Source organism: Sapajus apella, unplaced genomic scaffold (genome assembly GCF_009761245.1).
Source record: "Sapajus apella isolate SASKATOON/1434 unplaced genomic scaffold, GSC_monkey_1.0 scaffold61, whole genome shotgun sequence".
Classification (NCBI taxonomy): domain Eukaryota; kingdom Metazoa; phylum Chordata; class Mammalia; order Primates; family Cebidae; genus Sapajus; species Sapajus apella.
Window position 1 is genome coordinate 5,513,405 of NW_022437001.1, and position 19,368 is coordinate 5,532,772.

At 37.8% G+C, this 19,368-nt stretch overlaps 1 protein-coding gene across 3 annotated transcripts in view; it reads right to left on the minus strand.

Moving 5' to 3' along the window:
- Positions 1-3,961: 3,961 nt before the first annotated feature.
- The window catches only part of EDNRA (endothelin receptor type A), a 62,001-nt gene continuing 46,594 nt past the window's right edge, over positions 3,962-19,368 (minus strand). Inside the window, exons 4-8 of one of the 3 annotated variants that reach the window (XM_032246438.1) lie at positions 15,806-16,004; positions 12,536-12,688; positions 8,718-8,851; positions 8,183-8,291; positions 3,962-6,435 (exon numbers count right to left, since the gene is read on the minus strand). In XM_032246438.1, the coding sequence (XP_032102329.1) occupies positions 6,295-6,435; positions 8,183-8,291; positions 8,718-8,851; positions 12,536-12,688; positions 15,806-16,004 (736 nt within the window). In that variant the 3' untranslated portion in view covers positions 3,962-6,294. The remainder of the gene's footprint in view (positions 6,436-8,182; positions 8,292-8,717; positions 8,852-12,535; positions 12,689-15,805; positions 16,005-19,368) is intronic. The other 2 variants (XM_032246439.1, XM_032246440.1) reach the window with 2 other exon arrangements.

Below are 19,368 nucleotides of genomic sequence, written 5' to 3' on the forward strand. Positions count from 1 at the left end.
TCTCTCTCTCTCTCTCTCTCTCTCTCTTTCTTTCTTTCCTTTCTCTTTTCTTTTCCCTCCCTCCCTCCCTCCCTTCCTCCCTCCTTTCCTTCCTTCCTTCCTTCCTTTTTTTTGACAGAGTCTCGCTATCACCCAGGCTGGTGTGCACTGGTACGATCTCAGCTCACTGCAACTTCCGCCTCCTGGGTTCCACAGATTCTCCTGCCTCAGCTTCCCAAGTAGCTAGACAACCTCCCGAGTAGCTGGGATTACAGGTGCCTACCACCATGCTTGGCTAATTTTTGTATTTTTCATGGAGACAGGGTTTCGCCATGTTGGCCAGGCTGGTCTTGAACTCCTGAGTGCTGGGATTACAGGCATAAGCCACTACATCTGGCCAATTCTCCTTTCTTTGGGAAGTCACCCTCCTACCCCCAGCTACAGGGGTTGGCCCTGCTTGCTACATCTAAGTTGGTCAGCAGAATTCCACTTGTCCCAATGGAATCTTGACTGAGAGGGAGGGGCAGTAATCCAGCCTAACCCTATTAGATTTCATAACATGGAGGAAAAATTGGACCTATGACATTAATTTTTCATTAGGCACAAATGTATTCCCTTTACCTGCTCATATTTAGTAGGTTTTCTCATTTAAGGATATTTTAGAAGCACAAGCACTTAATTGAAGTTAACCCTAAAAGTCATACTCTGAGAGAAACAGAGATATAGTTCATGGAGAAATGGCTTTATTCTGAAAAAAGCATGCATAAAAGAAGTGAGTTAGAGGTTGAGCAGGGTGGCTCACACCTGTAATTGCAGCCCTTTTGGAGGCTGAGGCAGGTGGATTTCTTGAGCTCAGGAGTTTGAGACCTCCCTGGGCAACATGGGGAAACCCTGTCTTTACTAAAAATACAAAAATTAGCCAGGTACGGTGACATGTGTCTGCAGTGCCAGCTACTGAGGAAGCTGAGGTGGGAGGATATCTTGAGCCCAGGAGGTTGAGGCTGCAATGAACCGAGGTTGCACCACTGCACTCCAGCCTGGGCAACAGTGTAAGATCCTGTCTCAAAACAAAACAAACAAATAAAAAACCCAAACAAATATGGAATGTCAGAGCTGTGCTCTGGAGGTGCCTTGGGCCTGTGATTTGGCTGACGATGTGGTACAATGTAGACTGTGCAGAGTCATTACTCCCATCTGGGACAAATCTATCACACAACATCAAGTATACAATTGTATCTACTTTCATAGAATCAAATTCAAGTAAAAGATGATCAGTTCCATGTAGATCAATTAGATAAAGGGACTGTGGTTTAGGATTAAAAGGGAAAAATTTGTAGAATTCTCTATATTCCTCTAGGAAGATTCCATAACTCTTCCAATCCTAACTAGGGTTGGCACTGCTGTTCCTAATTTATTACCTCCCCCAAAGAAACACAGATGATAGAATCTGCTTAATCATATTGATGCTAAAAGCTTGGGAAACTAGGAGACATAATAAGTCCTGGCTTCATCAAATCAAAATGAACCATTCCAGCATGTCTCATAGAGAAAGCCCAGTTTTGCAGTTACAATGTTATTTTCAATGTTTGATTCTTTCCTGATTCTAGGAACCCAAGTCTGTCTCCTTTCAGTTTTAGAAACAAAAAGTTAAAGTGTATCAGTGCTGACCAAATATAGACACTGGTTTGTCTTGTTACTGTTTAGAGAAAAGTATGGCAGAAGATTTTCCAAATGTAGGATTATTTCAAAAAAAACACTGGGGTTTTCAGTGTGAAGACCCCACTGGAATTTCAGAAACATTCAACTGCATATAGTGAACTTGTGCTCTGATTTAACTTTGCTTTGAAGTATAGAGTAAAATCAATAAATACAGTGCTATACTCTGTTATTTTACAAATAAAGAAATAGAAGACTCAGAATCATGAACTTGGAGTGGTTTTGGAAGACTGGCAGTGCGTTTCCTTTACTCTACACATAGAAGGTTTTCCATGCTTTCTCATGAACTAGTAATACTCCTAAGAACCACAGTAAAGGTAATAGATTAGTCAAAGGTTGACATTTGTCTCAGCTATTTCCTAGTTATATCTAGGAATTGTGTTTTATTATTTGGATAATTTTAAATTTGCTGGGTTTACTTTTGAATGGGAAATAATATGTATTTATTGACTTTATAAAAACTCATAATGTAGAGACAATACTATATTGCTTATTCTTACGCTGTTCTCCTAGCAGTGACATAACGTTCATGCAAAGTAAAATGAGAGTTACGGAAGCAAAGGCCCTCATACTTGTCCACTGAGGTTCACCAACTGAAGTTAAAAGAATTTTGACTACTCTTTCCTTTGTGCCTTTACCAGCCCCCTATGCTGACATCTATTGAGTCACCATTAAGCTTGTCGCTGCATTTATTTACTTATACATCTGATTTCCTGTTCCCAGCTATTAACGCAATGTAATATAATGGTTGTTCATAGTATCTGTGTTGAGTGAACAGATAAATCGAGAGGGGGATGGATGGAGGGATGAAATGATGCAGTGCAAGGGATTTTTAGGGCAGTGGGACTCTTCCGAATGATACTGCAATGGTGGCTATGTGACATTATACATTTGTCCAAACCCATAGAATGTCGAGCAGAGTGAACCTTAATGTAAACTATAATCTTTAGTTAATAATATTGCATCAGTATTGGTTCGTTTACTGTAACAAATGTGCCACACTAATACAAGGTGTAAAAAATAGGAGGAAACTGTGTGGGGAAGGGGGAGAAGGGAGGGCATGTAGAAATTTTCTGTAATTTTGAATCAGTTTTTCTGTAAACCTAGGACTGCTCTAAAAAACATAAAATCTATTAAGTTAACAATAACAAAAGATGACTCAATTCTTATTTGACATGGTCTTAGAATATGTGTATTGCAAGCAACAGAAAACCAGATTTAAGTAGTGTAGGTGAAAAGGTAAATGTGTTGGTCTGTTTACTGAAGCCACAAGAAAGTGTCAAGGAGAACTAGAACTGGGGACTTTAATGCTCTTCTTCTTTGTGAGACTTTAGATTGACTTTCTTCATAATGCCCCACCACAGTGTCCAGCCACACCTAGGCTCACAACCTCCCATCCCTGCTTTGGTAGGAAAAGAGCTCTTTCTGACTTAGTTCTTCCTGGAAAAACTCCCAGAGGATGCTGGTCAGCCCCACCTAAACTAATCACATATGGGAGAGGAGAGATTGGCTCCAACTGAAATACAGCTGTTTACAAGGCTGGAAACAAGTAGGCATGTCAGGGGCCTATTGTAGATATCCTGGCAAGAGAAGATGATGCTCTGACTAGGGAGGTAGAGGCAGAGACAGAGAAGTGGTCAGGTTCTGGATATATTCTGAAGATAGGACTCTCAGGACTTATTGAGAGGTTGGCTGTAAGGTGTGAGGTAAAGGAATGAGCAATGACTTCAAAGTTTTTATCCTGAACAACTCTTTAAAAATGGGGCTGTCTTTAACTGAGCAGAGGAATATTATGGCAGTACAGGCTGGAAGCTATCAGGAGCTTCATTTTGGATATATTATGGTCTATTACCCATCCAGCTGTGGATGTCAAATAAACAGTTGAATACATATGAGTCTCTTCCTCCAGATATCTACCTGACATATTGCTTATTGACTGTAATTACTTATTGCCTATCTTCTTCCTAGAATGCAAGCTCTATGAGATCCAGGACTTTGCCTTTTTTGTTTACTATGTCTCCAATATCTGGAAGAATGCCTGGTGCATAGTAGATGCTGAGTTAGACTTACTGGAAAGGTAAATGAAGGAATGAATGACGGAGTTAAATGCTGAGTACAACAAAATAGGTTGGTTGAGAATAGAGGTAGGAGGTACCTGTTTGATAGTAAATTGCTTTGCAGGATATTACTAAGGAGAGGTTTGTAACAGGCATTATATAACAAACATTTTCTATGGAAAACTATGTAAAAATGAAGAGACACCTGCAAGATTTCTGTAAACTTTTATTTTATACTTATGGGCCACTGCCAACTCAGGGCCTTGGCTTCTGGCTCATTTCTACAAAGTTACTTGTTGAAAAGATGTAGTAAAGGTAGAAATTGGAAATATTTCTACTAGTAAACCACAGTTACTTACCAGTCCATAAATAAAATGCACATTGAAGCCTTCAGAAATCTATGACTTTCTCAATTTATAAAATGCATTTTTTTCATATGAAAGAAACAAAGCATCTTGGAAAAAAAGACAATTGTCTAAACAAAATGATGTGAACCTATGGCTTATATTATAGGCATATATCACTGCATATGATGTACCAGTGGAATAATAGATTTGACTGCTAACACACAAAGGAGCAGTACTTCTTAGCCTTGCAATTCAAGCAACTGGAACCTGATGTTATTTTACCTGTTCCTGTCTAAAATATGGCCCAACAAATTAGCTTACCTAATTTCTTATCAGTGATCTGTCTGGTGAAGTCTGACACATCAGACAACCTGGCAATTTCATTACTACACTGAGTTGAAGATAAGAACAATGTAATACTTCAAAGTGTAATGACTTTTGTTCTAGTACAGGAAACAATATGACCCTAAATGCTGCTTGATCAAACCAACCAAACAAACAAAACTCTATATTGCTAGTCCACAGCCCATCCGCTTTCATGTTGCCTCTTATATTCCATTTGTAATGGTAACATGGTCAGAAGATTTATGAATGCAGAAGGTTGGTACAGGTTAAAATGGACCAGGCAGGTTACTTGGAGTATGCACTTTGGCACAACTGTAGGGCACAATTATTAGATTAGATTAAATCCATACATACCATCACACACATGCATATATCACACACAAATACATTCCACAGAGACAGTCCAGAAAAGTGGGCTAAAAGCAATTTACAATTGTTTATATATATAAACATACGCTAGTAAAAGATTTTCTGCTGTACTCACAGTCTGTAAACATCTGGGAAAATGCCCAGCAAAAGTCACTGTGGGCCCTTTGAAATGGTGACAATGTGGGAGACAGACGGTGGGGTGGGGATTTAGGTTCATACTGAAAACCCAGAGAAGCGAAGAATCATAAGTTCTGGTGGCATTTAGGGTAACTATTTTTCACTGACATGATAAACTCATCTGGCCACTTCAAAATTATGTTTCCTTATATGGAAAAGGGAATGACCAAAAAAGGTTTACTGCCAGTTAACATTTTAAGAAAAATTAAGAGAATAGGAGGGGATAGGTATATACATATATAGTTACGATTAAAAATACCTCATTGAAAATTTCCAAATCATCTGAAAAATTCAATCTTTTTCTCCTACATGGCCTTTAGGCTTCTATATACAGTGCACTGAAAGTCTCAGGCAGAGTTAAATGACACATACATTTAAATTTTGGTATATGATACTCATTTTACATAACAAAATTTACATGAAAAACAGATTGGACTTGTGAAAAAGAACTATCTGATTCAAGCATTATTTTTGAATTTAGCCTACAAAACATATTCAAGATCTCTTGTAACAAAACACCATTTAAAAAAGAAAATACAGTTTTAAAAAAATTATTTGAGTAACATCTGTTAAACTGCCCAGTGTGTCATCAGACTATGTTTTAAGGGCCTGTTGTATTTGCGGTGGCTTTGGAATTTGTGTTGTTGTTGTTTTTTTTTTTTAAAAAAACAGTGACATGAAAAATACTAACTGCTCACTTGAATACTATTATTGTCTTTCTCTCTCTCTTTTTTTTTTTTTTTGCAAACTGTGTAAATAAGTTCAAATAATCATGTTAGGCTATTAGGCAGTTCAAAAATACTGGTACCAAATGACATTTCAAACACAAGTGACTTGAGCCCATACTGTGTTTGGCTGAAGGAAAAAAAAAATCACTTAAAAAAAGTAGAAAATCTTGTCATAATCTCTTAACATTTCATGGTGACCAGCTCCCATTGAACATTTACCAGAACTGCCATAACAGCTAGCCATGTACTTGAAAACTCTACTTTCATGCAAAAGTAGTAAATGTCCTTCTATTTTCATTTAACAGTCTCTATTCTCCCCTAGCTCCCACCATTTTTTAGTGCTGAATACAACACGCAGAATATGTACATTAGATCAATTAAAGAAGTATGATTCGTAGATGTTGTGGGTGGATAAACCAGTCTACCCTTGTGGTTTTGGAAAGCATTTCTTCTTGGGTGTGGGAGTGAGTTAAGGAAGAAGGATCAGAGAAGAGATTTCCGGAGTCACAGTTGCCTTGTGATTTTTTTTTCTCTGAGAGGATTATGGGAGTACCCGAGGAGTGCTTCTCAGGGTGGTCAGTTCATGCTGTCCTTGTGGCTGCTCCGGTCTGTGTTGTGGTTGTTTTGATCATGGTTTTTCCACTGGATGCTTGTTCCATTCATGGGGACCGAGGTCATCAGACTTTTGGACTGGTAACAGCAGCAGCAGAGGCATGACTGGGGGGAAGGAACAGACTCGAAGTAAGGCGAGACTACCAGCCCATTCCCAGCCAAACACAGCAGCCTTGGGCCATACCAACGAGGGGAAAATGTCCATTCACATTTGAGGGAAGTGAACCTCTATAGTAACCTAGGGTGGAGAGCCTGTTCTCTCCAGGCAGGAGTTAAATTGTCCATTCCAGTGCAGAGAAATAGAGCCTTTGTTTCTCATTTTAATTCTATTACCATGTACAAGAAAAAGGGAAGGCAGTATTGATGAGAGGGAGGGTTCTCCACAGCTTGGGGCAGGCAAGGGTAGGGCTGGGCAAGGGGGGGGTCCTAGCATTTTTTTCAGTGTGCACCAACTGTGTGGCTCTCTGCACCAGGTACCTCATCAGATCCTCACAACAGCCTTGGATGGCAGGTGCTAATCCCCCATTTTATGACTGAGGACAGTGAGGTCCAGGGAGGATAATGAGAGGCAGAACAGGCATTAGAACCAAGGACTCTGTAGATTGGGCTCTTTCTCTTGGGTATGCTGCCTTTTTAGGAAGATCCAGCAAAAAGCGGGATTAATTTCTGATAATTTTTACCTTGATTTTCCCTCCTCCCAATCAATATGTAAATTAATAAGTAATAAGTAATTTCAGCTTATATAATATACTAGTTTTAACGTGCATGTTAGTTAATCCATTTTAGGCAGAGAGTTTTGTGACTGGCAAACATTTCCAAGAAGATCTCAGAAATACAGCCCAAAACTTCCATACCAAGTTTCATCTATTTGTGTGATTCTTTGGTTAATATATGTCTGTCTCTGTTTAGACTGTAAGTTCCATGAGGGCAGTACTGTGTTTTTCCTCTCTACTCTGTCCCTAATAATAATCAACTCATATTGAGCACTTATTATTTTAAACGAATATTACCCTCCTTATGAAAGAGATACCGTGATCATCTAATTTTATAGGTGAGGAAACTGAAAAAGCAAGAGAGGCACTAACTAGACCTGGGATAGACAGTTAGCAAGTGCAGTGTTGTGATATCCATCCAGGCTCTTTGCTTCCAGAGCCTGCATTCTTGACCTCTACCCTACTCTGCATCATATGTACCGTAAACTGAAGTTAAACAGCCTCTTCCAAGATAACAAAATCCAGTGAGGATTAAGCCTATGCTAAAACCATTTTTCAGGAGCCAGAAAATGACACATGAATAAGACAGGCTGAGAGCTTCTGAAAGACCTGGGTGGCTGAGCTGGCTGGAGGCTTGAAAGCAGAAGGAAACTGATTTTGAATAAAATTATATTTGTTTAGATTCCCACAGCAATAAGCATTTACTATCCTTGAAGATTCTATTACTAAGCACACAATTAAATAACATTTAGTGAGAGCTTTCTTAACAATAGAGTTTGTATTTTGTTGAGACTTTGGTTCAAGTCTAAGACAATGTAAGGTATGAATAGGTCTTATGTACTCTGTGTGGCCTGGAGCATACATTGGAACATTCATCTCTAAAGGAGGTCTCTAAACTGGCATGTGATTTAGTCCTTTTGATTTTAACCTCTTTGTATGTGGTTGTCTAAATAGGAATTACTTTTCCGTTATGCTGGCAATCTGACTCTTTCTGGGTAATAAAACATGATTTTCGCTTCACTGCTAAAAAGGAGTACAGCTGATCAAAGTAATATTGCAACTGGAATTGGCTGTGTCTGTTGACTGTTTAATATATTCATTTTGTTATCTTTAAAAAAATACGTGAAAAATCATCTTACCTGGAAACAATTTTTAAATTTCTTGCTCACAAAATACAGAGCTATGGGGTTTATACATGAATTCATGGTTGCCAAGTTAATACCGATGTAATCCATGAGCAGCAAGAAACTAGAGCAAAAGAAAATGGCATAGAATAATTAGAATATATTGTTTTAAAATCTGCTAACTAGCATTTATTCCTAGTATAAGCATTTTTCTTGCCCAGAAGCCATTTCTTATAGGTGGCAGTTAGAATTTTGTTAAAAGTGCTTGTTTAAGTGGCAGTTTCAGTTTTGCAGGACAGTTACAGATACATCACTACTTGGTTAGCTGAAACCCTATGCACAGCCTCAGGAGGGGAGTGGCAAGATAACAGATGTGGCTTGCACAGATTTTGGGATCAGTTATAGGCTATGTCAGCTAAAGAAGAAAAATCAACTTTGCAGTTTTAATTTTCAGGGCTAATGGGGATGTAGAGTAGGTGGTTTTGTAAAAGTATTATAAATATGAAAATCTGAGAAACTCCAATTTTCTAGCAAGTACATAGGATCATACCTAAGTAATTCACATCGGTTCTTGTCCATCTCATTATACACGGTTTTCTTCAATATACGGCTTAAATGAAGAGGGAACCAGCAAAGAGCAAAAATTACAACCAAGCAGAAAACTGTTTTAGCCACTTCTCGACGCTAAAGGAAAGTGAGAAAAAAGAAAGTACAACAAGTTTAGTGTTTTTATACTAGATGCAAAAACTGTACTACCAGGAAGTAGCAGACATCAGGGAAAGAATAATTCAAAAAGAGCCAGAAGGACAGCCTGGCTTACAGTGCCTCTACGTCTTCAAGATTCTAAGGTCAGCATTCTAATCAAGGAATTGCTAATGACGCTTCTGGGCAGCTTCCAGGAAGGATGGGGGCCTCAGGTTGGTTATTAGGGCCAGGACAGAGGTTATATGCCAGGAGAGAGGTGGGAACTGGCTCGAGGTGAGCCAACACCACTGTGGCTGAGTCTGCATGTATGTGTGTATGTGTGTGTAGGTGGGTGGGTTGTGACTGCATGGGGGAAAGGGTTAGCTAATGGCTTTTAATAACAGCTAACTAATTAGCATTAATGATGATGTGGCAGGCAAGGAGACTGAACATGATGTGATAATGAATGGACAAAACAACAAAGACCTTGAGAAAACAAAATAGGAGTGGGGAGCAGAAAAGTAATAGCAATATGTTTTCTCCTTTTCCTGATCTTGAACACAGCTACTTTTGGGACTTTTTGCTCTTTAAATTCTTTTCTTAATGACATATAGTTTCTAAAAATATTATATATTATTTGCAAACAATCTGGAAAATCTGGAACATGCTGACCTTGGACTGACTTTGTGGAAGGTTTGCATGCCTTTGAGTCTGCTCCAAATCAGAAAAACTGTAGGTTAGGTATTATCTGCAACTATTCATTGGTGTGCATTATTTGAGTATCATATTGCATGCATTTAGAAGCCTGACTAGGAACATAAAATGCAACTTGTCTGTAAATGGGATCAGCTAATGTCAAAATAAAACTGATTGAAAACAGAGTCTGGAAGGGTAATTTTGGCTCGACTTGAAACATATAACATTAAGTTTGGGAAGCCTACAGTAGACTCATATGATTGGCTGAGCCATTCAAAAATATTCTGGGGCAGTTTTCATAACTCACTACACTAGCCCAAAAAATTGGGAGTTCTTTAACCTCTCACAGTTATTGGGCTAGCTGGGATATGACTTCAGAGTAACGATTGAGGGAAGAAATAAAATAATCAAATCTGTGAGAATGGGGACTGTTTTTAAAAGGGTAATTTTGTGTGTCCAGAAAGATAGCATGCCCAGAAAAATAGAAAAGCAACGTATTAAAGGAGGGGTTACCTTTCCTGAGTGCATACTCAAGAAGGATAACCCTTTTAAAAGGTATTATTAGTACATTGCCATGTTAGTCTGATATTTGCTTAACCAATATCCATTCTCCTGTCTTCCTTAACATCACTCAATTCTTGATCTGTTATGGCGGCTGGGGAGTCTGGCCTACTCATCTACATGGCCACTTGGCACAGTTTTGACCCATTAGATGAAATAGAAACTATTGCATGCGTTTCCAGGAGAGCTACTGAAAAGTATAGGGACATTTCTTTGGTGTACACCCACTATATGTTATTTTATGCTCTTCCCCACTTGCTGCTTGGAAATCAGGTGTAAAAGTAGAGCTGCTGCTACCATCTTCTGAGACTGAAGGAAAGATAAGCAAAACAGTAGATACCTGGCCTCTAAGTTGGTTTGACCACTAAACCTTGATGTCTGAACTTTTTATATGGGAGAAAGATAAACTCCTTTGTCAACTAATTGTTATTTTGAGTTTTGTGTTCCCAGCATCCAAACACAACCCCTAATTGATAAAACTGTCATCACTATGATGAGGAGAAATTGGAGACAACCAAGCAAGAAGCAAAACCATGAGCCCCACAGAGTATTGGTCAGGATGGCAAGGCTTTGTGCTGTATGCTGGCTCTCCCACAGTCCCATCTGCAGGACCTCCCGTCACCCTTGCTCTTCTGTTCTTAGGGTTTGCTACAGCTTTGAGTGGCACCAAAAGGAACATTAACTGCTTGAGGACAAAATCTTGGATTTGAATCTCCATTTGGTTGAGCAAACCTCTTAATCACCTGTATAATAAAGATAATATATATCCTACCTCTCTCATAGGGCCCTAGGAGGAATCAAATAAGAAAAAGACATGGAAATGGAAATGTGCTTTAAAACTTAAAAAATGCTATGTAAACATGAAGCAGCATAGGACTATTGTTCCTAAACCTTATTTAATTATTTCCACTGCAAATACCACTCATAGCTTAAATAGCCTCAATCCCGGTGCGAATGCAAAAATCCATATTTTAAAACATTGTTTTTCACAAACCTATTCTAACTACCTCCATTCCAAGAATGAGAGGAAATAATTGTAAACATATTAAGCAATTGGAGTATTTAAAACTTTCATGCCTGAACAAAGTCATGCTAAGATTTCTCAATGTAATCTTCCTGCTAAATGTCAATCTAAGATAATAGCTACCATTTGTATGGCATGTTAGATTATACAAAGTACATGCATACACATTCATCCCTTTGATTCTCATAATATGATTGATTCATATATTTTATGCCCAATTTATGGATGACGAGCTGACGCTCAGAAAAATCAGTATGGTAGTTGAAAAGAGTTGCTGATGAGGAATGATGATTGCACATGGTAATTATATAGGACAAATTTACAGACTCCATCAACAACTCACAGTAACTTTTGGTGTAGTTGGACATCATTATATACTTTTCTGTTGCAACAGGGAACTTACCTGAAATCCTAGCTTTCCTCTTAGAATTAACGTAAATTAACCTTTGCTTAATACCTACTAGGAGCTAGGTTCTATTAGGCACCTTACATGTCTCAGGCAATCCCCATGATGTTTTATTTCATACATATTATGAGAAAATAGACGTGCAGAGAGATTAAGCAATTTGCCCAAGGTCAGAGAACCAAGTATGGGTCTAGTTTTGCCCTTGAAAGCCCACAGCTTTATCTGTTCTAATTTCACCCAGGAGGGACCAACATTAGCCTCCGATTGACATGTTCAAATTCCTTCTAGAACTTTGGGCCCTCCAACATTTTACCTCTTCTAATGTACATGATCCCATTTCCTAGTGTAAGTCTCACATTAGACATTGCTCTAGTGAGGTTCATCTCCTTTTTCCTACTCCCCAAATGCATGGTTTCTATTCCACATTCTAACTAGCCTCCTATTCTTCCACTTGAAATGCTCTCTGTCGACTTCTTCTCCATCAAATCCCATTTATCCTTCAAGGTCCAGTTCAGTCTCCCTCATCCATGAATAGCTTCTCCATGACTCTATCTCATACTCTCCCTGGCTTTCCGTAGCACAAGCTACTTGGACCACAACTGTGATTCTATTTTCCAGTTGTTTTTCACGTGTATTTTATATCTACAAAAAGACTGTAAGTCTGCATGGGGAGAAAGTCATATGCTTCTTTGTGTCCTGGTACAGTTCCAAGCCCAGTTCAATGCATGGACTCACACACATGCTCAATACACTCTTGGCAAAATAGAGGAATAGTTCTTCTCTATTTGGGCCCAGCCTTTAGGACCACTTGTTTCACAGGCAGGCTTCCCATTTTACAAAGGAAATTTCTAACACTATTACTATAAAGAAAACAGTTACAAGATAGTATTTTTATTTCAGGAAATAGGCTAATTTTGCTAAAGACAGTATCTGCAGGCCTGCTGCTGTCCAGGACTAACCAGTCCTGGCCAGATTTTCATGATGTTATAAGATTTACCTGCTTAAGATGTTCACTGAGGGCAATTCTCAAGCTGCCATTCCTTCTGTTCAACATCTCACAAGTCATGAGGGTGTAGAAGATCGCTGTGCACACCAAGGGCATACAGAAATAGAACCCAAAGAGCCACCAGTCCTTTACATCTTGGTAGAACTTCAAAGTGAAGAAAAAAAAAAAAAAGGAAAAGGAGGAAGCAGAGTCATGTCAATTAACTGTGCGATGCTTCTGGTAGCTTCAAGATCTTTAAACTTGCAGATGCATTTGTAAAATCATACTCTCTGGTTGCAGTAATAGGTTTGGGGGTGGTCCTCAAAACTCAGTTAAATTGGAAACTTCAGGAATTATTCTGTCTTTAAACAGCACATAAAGAAACTGCACTTACAAAAATTATCTTGACAAGGATACTTTTCATAGATTGAAGTTGATTTCAACTACACAATGAAAGAGCCCTAATCAATAAAAATAATATTCTTTTAAAGCTCATAAAACATGATTTTGAGACAAAAAAATATATGTTTATCTTTAGTTTTTGATGAACCTCAACATTTTGTTAGTGCCTGCTTTATTTTGACTATTGTGGTGAAAATGTATTTAACTTTAAACAGTGATGGTTATGAATGGCTTATCTGTGTAGCTTTGGTTAACAGGGGTTAACCCTCTGCCTGGTATGCCTGCTATGTGACCTTAAAGCCAGCCAGTTTGAACATCAATAACAATACTCTTCTCTCTCCTTTAATACTTACCACCTGGAAACTATTGAGGTAGTGTACCTAAACTGTAGGCATATCTGGCATTATCTGACCAGGCAGGATTTATAAATACCAAGATTATTCAGTTTTATATCTTCTTAGAGAAGAAAACTTAATACCCTATAAAAATGGAAAATCAAAAGTGATATCTAAATTCTTCTTCCTACAAAATTAATCACCAACTTGGGAAGAAATGCTTTTTCTTTCCTTATAATGCTTCTTCAGATTGTTAATTTACTAAGGACAATGCAGTTCCCACAGTAAAAAATAATCATGCTGCTCTATAAAAAATGGGACAGTTTCTGAATATAGAAAGAGGCTAAGTGGGCTGCATTTATGACATGTCTATTAAAATCATCTCAAAATGGTTCCTAAAGATGAAAAGTTTGAGGCAGGAGTTCTTAACTATTTTTATGCCACAGACCCTTTAGGAAGTCTGGTGAAGACTTAATCCCTTCTGAGAATATTACTTTTACATGCATCAAATAAAATACATAAGATTGCAATGGAAACCAATTACATTAAAACACAGCTATCAAAATATTAGAAATTAAATTTTGATATAGTAATGTATGTGTTTATTCACAAATAACAAACCTAATGGTAGTTCTAATAACTACCAAACTGTTGAAGTGTTAAAGTTCTGATGAGTGTATATGATATTTCGAGATTATACAGTGTTACATGGTATGAAAATGTCTGCTATTTTCATTAGTGAAAAAGTCATGGTACTGTTAAACACTATGGTGATTTGTTGTGTACATTCATAATTGAATGAAATGATAAATTCAGTTAGAAGTTAGTGAAAATAAACATGTCATTTCTTTTCCATCCAAGTTCACAGATCTCTGAATTCTATCCTCAAGTTAAGTGCAAACTCCCAAAGGAATTGGTTTATTCTAAACTACTTACACAAACATTTCTCTGTTCCCAACACACTGTAGAAAGATTTCAGTCCTGAACTTAGAAAAAGTCAGAAGCACTCTCTCTCTTTTTTGACAACACGAACACTCCTTTGAGCACCCACTCTCCCTTTTTTTGTATCCTCTTTTTCCTAGTGCATTTGCTGGCTGGGTGTAAATGACCCAGAAGCAGCTGCAGAGGGTCTGGAGGCTGACTCTTGAGAGGGCTGAATGGAGTCCCCTGCCCCCTCCATGGCAAAGGCCCACAGAGAAACAGGAAATGCATCTCTTTGGAACTAATGTCATCAACAAGGGTAAAGAGGGGCCTTCCAACAGCCTAGGATAACGTTGAAGAGCAAGAGTGGAATAAAGAGGGGTCATAAATTTAGAAAAAAAGAACAGGACTTCAGACTCAGAATGAACTCTAAAAGATTGCCTGTTCAACTCATACCCTTTACTACAATCGTCTAGGCCACCCATGCCCGAAGGGTAGCTACCCTTTACTTGAACACATCTAGAAAGGACACTCAGTCTTTACGAAGCAGCCCATTTCATTGTGTCCGGCTCTAATGATTAGTAAGCTTCTTCTTACAGTGATCCTCTTTTCTGTAACGTTTGCATAGGGAATATCTAGATTGCTTATTCAAACTGCCCAAATTTTGACAATCTCCTACTGTCTACTTTTTCACTTTGAAGACTGACCCAATAAAAATCTTCAATTTTAAATTACTAGTTTGGCAGTTTTCATGAGCACTTTTAATTTTAAAACAAGAATTTCCAATAAGGATAACTGGTCAACTGTAAAACTACGAATTCTGTGAATTTTCCAAGTTGGGAAAACATACCTTGAGATGTCTGTAAACAATTACATGTGGAATGTGAGCTGCATGAAACTTACATCAAAGCACTAAATTATGCTGATTTAAGAGAAATACTTATCCTTTTGGCTTTCTTCCTCAGTCCACATATAACTAGTTTTGCAAAGAAAAGATCCATTTTAAATACGTTTCCTAAAACAGTCATGTGATTAAGTTTTTCAGAAAAACATTAATGTGATCAGGTGTAGTAAGAAAAATAACAATTGAATTTGTTAAACCAAAATGTTCTTTTTAAAAGTTCTACAATTTTATATTATTTGTATATTAGAGAGAGAAACCATACTAACATAAGTACATGTAAGTACTACTCTTTACTTTGAATTAGTAAATCCATCTTTAAAGAATGCAAGAAATATGCTTCTCCCCAAGTGACATAAGATAAACATCAGCACATCTTCCAGATGGAAATTGTGTTGTATTCATTATTATAAAAACAAATAGTGTATAAATATATATGCACACACATCTAGTCCCGCTTAGTAAATTTGATATTCGTAGTAAATTTGATATTCTTAGTGGTTTGGTGCAAAATAACAGTTGTGTCTACCACTACGCTATAATACGAGAGTGAAAGCGAAAAATAACTGTTCCATTCAAGAATCTACTTTTCATGCAACTGAAGAATATTTGACAGAATAAACCACACTTGGCATTGTGGTGATGTCATCAAGTCTCAAGATGGTAAAGTATAACAGAGGAACTCCTCCCTTCCCCAGTTAATTCCTTTTAAACGATTAGTACCTGCATGAATTTTGATGTGGCATTGAGCATACAGGTGTTATGTTGTTCACCCCTGTATTCAAAGGGTACCATGACGAAGCCAATTGCTTCAGGAATGGCCAGGATAAAGGACAGGATCCAGATTGAGACTATTTCAATGGCAGTTACCAAAGGAATTCCAATTCCCTGAACACGACTCCAGGAGGCAACTGCTCTGTACCTGAAAAAAAGGGTAGTGGAACCAAGTTGTTAGGAATTTTTTTTCTTTTCATTTATTTATTTATTTTTGTGAGAACATGCCTGCAGAAGGAAATTTTAAATGTATTTCAATGAAACAAAAATTGTAAGTGCTGGGAAGCTCCTCCCCATTACCAATATCAGTAATTGGCTTTTTAGGAATTTTCTGAGTCTTGGTATGAAAAACAAGTGGGGCTTTAAGAGTTCCAGTCATTTGGAAATCAATTGCCTGGTGGGCCTGAGTCTAATGTCTTTATTTGGTCTGGTGAAATGTTAAGAGACCTTAGAATGTGGTGGTTAACAGGCAGTTGTGCCTATGTTTTTTAAGCTGGGGGAGAAACTGAATGAATGGGAGGGATCATGAAAGCTGCTGGTACTTATTATAGTAATATCTTATTCTTCTTTATAAAATAAACAAGAAAACTTAAAGCATCGGGCCTAGATATCCTTGAGTGAATAATGACCACAGATATTCCATTATTTCCTCCCTTCTTTTACCCTCACAGTGGGCTTGTACTAGGTGGCAGTTTTAGTAAATACATATTTGTGGTAAATGTCAAAGAGGGACTATCCCATTATGGCCCTGTGTTAGAGCAGATAAAACTTATTTAAAGATACTTTGATTCCTAGTCTTTAGGGTTTACAATCTAACAGAAAAGAATGGTTCATACAGAGTATATGATATAAATATAACTCAATGATTATATCAATCAAAAAACTGGTAATAAGAAATTATGCTCACCCTTTTTTTTACTTCAATATTTTAAGATAATAATCACATTTAAATGTTATGTCTAAGGAAGGTTTTGGTTTAGAAATTCAATGCTCTTTGACCTGATGTGATGGTCTGATGCTAACTGCTTTTAGACTATTAAGAAGAGACCTGTGACGTGGTATGGTATTTTTGTGGCCTCATTCCTGAAATTTTTGTTGCTGCTGTAATGGAAAAGAAACATTTTCTTTTTATAGTTTTCATTAGATAGTGCCAGAAGAAGCCTGTAAAACAGACTGAATGCATTGAAGACAGGTGCACATGGGTTTGCAGGACATACAAAGTAATGTAGAAGATTAATGAATAAGGCCAAGGCAACATGCATGCTACCCATATGCACCAAGATGAGCCCCCATCAGTTATATTTAGTGTACTGTCTCAGTATATTTACACAGTACATCTGTGAAAAAACAACTTTTAGAATTATGCTGACTGATTCTTCACCAGAATTGCCTAGAAATGAGCGTCTATAAAGTTGAATATTTTATGATGATGCCACATGGTGTATATATAGCATAGTTTGCTGGAGAAATGTTTTGTAAAAGGTTTTTAGGGTAAATAAGATTTGTGTACAAGAAAAATCTCTAAAAAAGTCCAGATTATTTTAAGATGGGATAAAATACAGCTATGCAAACAGACCAAGAAAATCCTTTTATGATATAACCAAGTTTGAATTTTAAAATGTATGATTATTTCCATAAGTTATCCAGTGGGATAAAGACTGTTGTTTATTTTTCTTTGTTGCCTTATTTTTTATTTTTTTGAGACGCAGTCTCGCTCTGTTGCCCAGGCTGGAGTGCAGTGGTGCGACCTCGGCTCACTGCAACCTCCACCTCCTGGGTTCAAGCGATTCTTCTGCCACAGCCTCCTGAGTAGCTGGGACTATAGGCTACCATGCCTGGCTAATTTTTGTATTTTTTTTTTAGTAGAGACAGGGTTTCACCATATTGGCCAGGCTGATCTCTAACTCCTGACCCCATGATCTGTCTGCCTCAGCCTCCCAAAGTGCTGGGATTACAGGCCTGAGCCACCTCCACCTAGCCTTCTTTGTTGCCTTATTAGACTGGCAGCCTGATATCCAGTAAAAGCAAAGATGAATGGAGATGGGATGTCTATATCCCAAGGCTGTCAACTGAGTTACATCTATTTCTTTTTCTCTTCTCTCAGGTGGTTTATCAGGGAAGGTGACTTAAAGAAAACACCCTATTTCATCAGAGAGTAAGAAAGCCTGATTTCCTTGTCAGGGTTTGGGGTGAAAAGTAGCTTAAGGAATAAAATGTGCTCAGCATGTACTTATGACGAACATACTAACAGACAAGTTTCACTTTTTTAAAGGGCCATGAGTTCCCAGAATATTACACTTCCACAATCCAATGTAAATTCAACATTTACGAATAAGTAGATGTAATTTTTAGAGTCTAGTTTAGCAAATGATTCATAATTGGTCTGCTCCTTCATTAACCCACTTATTGAGCATTAGAATATTTTCCATTTATAATCATACCGATCTTGAAAATATCTCCACAAGATAAGGGGAAAACAATCATAAAAGCAATTAGAAACAGTCATTTGCGATAATGGAGGTGGGGAAAGGTATGGAAACCGTGAAATCCTGGATATTTCAAAATGGGTATCTATTTGGAATATAATGGCACAGCACACTGACACACAAATATGCTCTTCTTATGAAGTGTAATTATAAACAGTCTTCCTTCTAGTCAGTGTGTATATCCATCTCTCTCTATTATATAGACATCTTCACTTGTCACAGAAAATCTGCAAGTGTAGATTCCACCACTGACAACTGGTATTCCAGAAAGAATCACTCCTCTCTGAAATGCTTTCTTCACTTGGCTTTTACCACAGTCTCCTGGTTTTCCTTCTGACTTACTGGACATTCTTTCACATTTCCCTGGTTGGATCCCCGTTCTGCACAAATTCTTAGCATTGGATTTCTCTGAGGGCTTAGTGCTCAGATGTTTTTTCTATCTATGCGCTCTCTTTTGGTGATCTCATCTAGTCTCATGGCTTTGTATCATTTAACTCTCTATCTACCGGTAATTCCTAAATTGATAACTCTAGCCTGGTGACTCACTTTTAACTCTAGACTTCTATATCCAACTGCCTACTTTTGAGTTCCACTAGGACATCTAATAGGCATCTAAACACTCCCAAATCAGACTCCTTGTCTTCCTTGCTGCTAAACCTGTCTGCAGTTTTCCCATCTCTGGCCCCATACCTTGGGTTAGACTTCACTCCTCTTCCACCACACATCCTTCACACTCTGTATGAAAAGAATGGTTCATACACAGTATATGATAGAAATGTAACTGAATGATTATGTCAATCAAAAAACTGGTAATAAGAAATTGTGCTAACCCTGTTTTTTTACTTCAATATTTTAATGATAATAATGACATTTAAATGTTATGTCTAAGGCAGGTTTGGTTTAGAAATTCTATGCTCTTTGACCTGATGTGATCATCTGATGCTAACTGCGTATATCCTATTGCAACCACTTTCACCATCTTACTTGTTATCGCAGTGCCTTGGTGATTGCCACAGCTTCCTCAAC